Source organism: Mastomys coucha, unplaced genomic scaffold (assembly GCF_008632895.1).
Source record: "Mastomys coucha isolate ucsf_1 unplaced genomic scaffold, UCSF_Mcou_1 pScaffold21, whole genome shotgun sequence".
Taxonomy (NCBI): Eukaryota; Metazoa; Chordata; class Mammalia; order Rodentia; family Muridae; genus Mastomys; species Mastomys coucha.
The window spans coordinates 129,621,822-129,625,612 of record NW_022196904.1 but is presented as its reverse complement, the minus strand read 5'-3'; the positions used below and the strand labels follow the sequence as shown (position 1 = coordinate 129,625,612).

General features: G+C 45.4%; 1 protein-coding gene across 1 annotated transcript; it reads left to right on the top strand.

Moving 5' to 3' along the window:
• The first annotated feature begins 684 nt into the window (after window positions 1-684).
• On the top strand, window positions 685-1,717 carry LOC116103181 (olfactory receptor 13A1-like). The gene has a single exon (XM_031388735.1). It carries the CDS (start codon window positions 777-779, stop codon window positions 1,704-1,706), a length of 930 nt encoding a protein of 309 aa, XP_031244595.1. The 5' UTR covers window positions 685-776; the 3' UTR covers window positions 1,707-1,717.
• Window positions 1,718-3,791: the final 2,074 nt, after the last annotated feature.

Below are 3,791 nucleotides of genomic sequence, written 5' to 3'. Positions count from 1 at the left end.
AGACAGATTTGAAGCTGGGTAGGAGTGATAGCCTAGAAATTTGGGGCTGGCTTGAAGCCAGGTCCATGACTTGCATGTTGTTTCCAGACTGATACATTCTCTGGCAGGCACAATCCTTCCCATGGAAGTGAGTGATACCTGTTGTCCTCACTGGGTTTATCATTCTCAAAGGAGTGATTTAGAGTCACCTTGTAGGAATAGACAGTTGGTGATGTTTACAAAAGGAATATATTCATTCCCCCAAAGCTGGGCCCATCTGAACCACCTTCATGCCACTCTGTAACAGCTCCATGTTCTAAACAAATCCAGACTCCCCAAACATGCTCCTCAGAACTGTTTTTCTGCCTGCCTCTGAGAAGCCTGGCGCACCCCTTGATAAGACTGGTCCTCTCTAGGTCCAAAAAATCATTTCTGGGGGAATGATTCCCCCTTGGTGTACTTTAACAGGCCAGGATACTTGCTTAGAGGAGCTTCAGTTCTCAGGATATCACAGGGCATGCTCTATGTTAAATCAGATAGAGGCCGTAGGAGGATTCTGCCCATCACAGGCAGGGGTTCCCTCTGTTCTGGATCTACTGTGTACAGAATAGAGTTCATGCCCACACTGTCACAGTGTGTTGAGAGTTGATATTATTATTTCTACAGCAACAGTGCCCATGAGAAGCACTTCTATTCACAGCTGCCTGGACCCGGTGTGAAATGATGGCTGCCCCACACCCTGTGTCTCCTTGACCATTTCCAGCTGTGTCACAGTAACTCCCAGAACTCCCTCTCAAATGGCCATAAACAACTACACAACTGTGGTAGAGTTTCTCCTGCAGGGACTCTCTGGGGATCCTGAGCTCCAGGCTCTCTTCTTGTCCTTTTTCTTGCTTCTTTACATCCTGGCTCTTGCAGGAAACACCCTCATCATCGTAGCCATCAGCCTCAACCCAAGCCTTCACACTCCCATGTATTTCTTCCTTGCAAACCTGGCCCTGTTGGACATCGTCTGTACATCCACTGTTCTTCCCAAGCTGCTGGAGGGTCTGGTGGGTAAGAGCAGCCACATCTCTTACAAGGGGTGCATGACCCAACTCTTCTTCCTGACCTGGTTTCTAGGGGCTGAGCTGCTGCTGCTCACTGCCATGGCCTATGACCGCTATGTGGCCATCTGCCGCCCATTGCACTACAGCATGCTGATGAGCTGGCCCATCTGTGTCCTGCTTGCGGGTAGTGTGTGGGTCATCAGTGCAGCCAGCACATCTGTGCATACTGGCCTGATGGCCCGACTCAATTTCTGTGGCCCCAACCAAATTCGTCACTTTTTATGTGAAGTCCCAACACTGCTGCTTCTGTCTTGCAGCCCAACCACCCTCAACAACATCATGATTGTCATCGCAGATGTTTACTTTGGTGTGGTCAACTTTCTGTTCACTATGATATCATACAGTTTCATCATTGCAAGCATCCTGCGCATACGCTCCACAGAGGGCAAGAAACGTGCCTTCTCCACCTGCTCTGCCCACCTGGTGGTGGTCATCCTGTACTACTCCACTGTCATCTATACCTATTTGCAGCCTGGCTCTGGATCCTCCTTGGAGAATGGCAAAGTGGTTGCCTTACTGTATACAGCAGTCAGCCCTACCCTGAACCCCGTCATTTATTCTCTGAGGAACAAGGATGTCAAAGTGGCCCTCAGGAAGGTCTTTCCCTGTGTCCATTGAGGAGCCAGAAGTCATCAGTGTGATTTGATCTAGATGTTCATGAACTAGTTGGAATGCATGATTGAGAATCTGGTGTCATGGCAGGGAACAGAAAGGTAATTTATATGGCAGATGTACATGTACTGTGCTCCTCTTGGAGGAGCCATTGGCCACTTCCTTTTGTAAGTATGGTTATCTAGGTTTAAGGCAGGTTGTGTGTCTATATCCTGGTGTAGCTATCTCTGATGTAGGTTTTTTAATTTTTTAATTTTTTATTTTTTGTTATCCTGCCTGCATTGGAGAAAATCACCCAGACCCCAATATTGGACTAACTCCTCTTAGTTTGGATTTGAGAACTGTCTGGTGGCACCGTGATCCTCACACCTCTAAGAGGAGAGAAAACAAGTAATCTGCTTCTCATACCAGCAATGCCAGGAAGGTGTAGTTAGACTCATCTCTTCTTCTTCATCCAGGATGCTTTGCTGTCATAGTAGAGGATGCCAGCCTTTTCTTGGTTTGAACAGAAGCTTCTGCAAACTGAGTAGTTCATTCTCTGGCCTCTGAATACCGATGTCCATTGCATCCTCCTAGACTCTCTCCCCTCCTCCCCAGTTTCCTCTAGCCTATGATAAACACTGTGTTGTTTGATGCTGTTGCTAGAAACCTCCAAACATACAGCTACCTCTGTGATTCTTCACCTCTGGATCCATTGCTATGACTGCTTTTTAAAGACCTTGATTTCTTTGCCAATCACTTATTCCAAGACACTTCTTAGAGTCTATTGTTTTTGACCAACTCCCTGCCATGTCATGATTGTTTTCTGTCTTCAAGGACATGCTCATGATCCTGGGCAGGCTCCATGGATGACCCAATACCCTCCACTCAGTCTACAAGCACATGTACAACCATACCTGTCAATGCCATGGTGTTCATGTTCATCAGAGATCAGGCTACAGAAACCAGCTCTTTTTTCCTACCAAGCAGGGTGTTAGAAGTCAATGTAGGTTAGCAGGCTTGATAGCAAGCACCTCTATCTGCTGAGCCATCTCATTGGTCCTACACATTTTGTCCTGAGATGTGTTTTCTACCCTGTATCTAAGGTTTTAATGCCCACAGTGCCTTACTGAAAGAATTCAAGCACACCGAACTGGACAGGATTTAGCTGGAGAGCTGTGATCTTGTCTCCACTGCTCTGCTCTTGAGTTCTTGCTCTATATCCATTTCTTAATTTATTTATCCACGTGCTCTTCTACTTTACTCATTTCAAAACAAGCTGCAAACATCAATTCACTCTCCCTTAAATAGTTTCAGATGCATGTTAGAGGCAATCATTTGTTTATATGGTTTTCTGGCTTGGGCTCTTAAGGTCAATTTTTCAGACAGTGAAATGGGTGAGTCAGGGTATCATTTACTGAGTCTTAGCAAATGCACAGAGCTATGTAATGCAAGTCCCCACAGAGAGTGGAGATGGTAGCCTTTAACGTAGCATGTTTTACCCAGGGATGCTCTACCTGTTGGGCCTGAGGTCACCAGTGCCCTTTCTGGTAGTCATTGCTGTCCTGATGTTTCAGCTGCAGGTCAGTTTTGTGTGTTATAGAACTTTGTACACATGGCATCATGCATCACACATTCTGACATGTGTGCTCGTTCATAGCACAGTGCTTTTTATTTTTTAATTTTATTTATATGTATGAATGTTTTGACTGAATGTATGTATGTGTTCTATAAACATGCTTGGTGCCCTTGGAGGTCAGGAGAAGGTGTTGGAAATCTGGTTGAAGTTACTGATGGCCCTAATCCACATGTGGGTATGGTACTAGGACTCAGTTCATCTGCATGAGCAATAAGTGTTCCTAGGTGCTAGCCACCTTTCCAGCCCAGAACAGTATTTTAAGGATTCATTCATGTTCTCATGCATGTGTAACAATCTTTTCTATTTTGGTAAGCACTAGATTCTAAGGCTATAACACACTGTATTATCCAGCTTCTATAGATAGTCATACAAATCCTATTTCATGCTTTTCTTTTTCCAGAGTAAGTGACTGTGAATGGCTTTGTGGGGTCTCAGGGTGTGTGGTGGCTGAGCTTTGTAGGGAAATTTTTCAC

Coding starts and splice junctions, on each gene's coding strand:
- LOC116103181 (XM_031388735.1), top strand. CDS start 777: ATGGCCATAAACAACTACACAACTGTGGTAGAGTTTCTCCTGCAGGGA.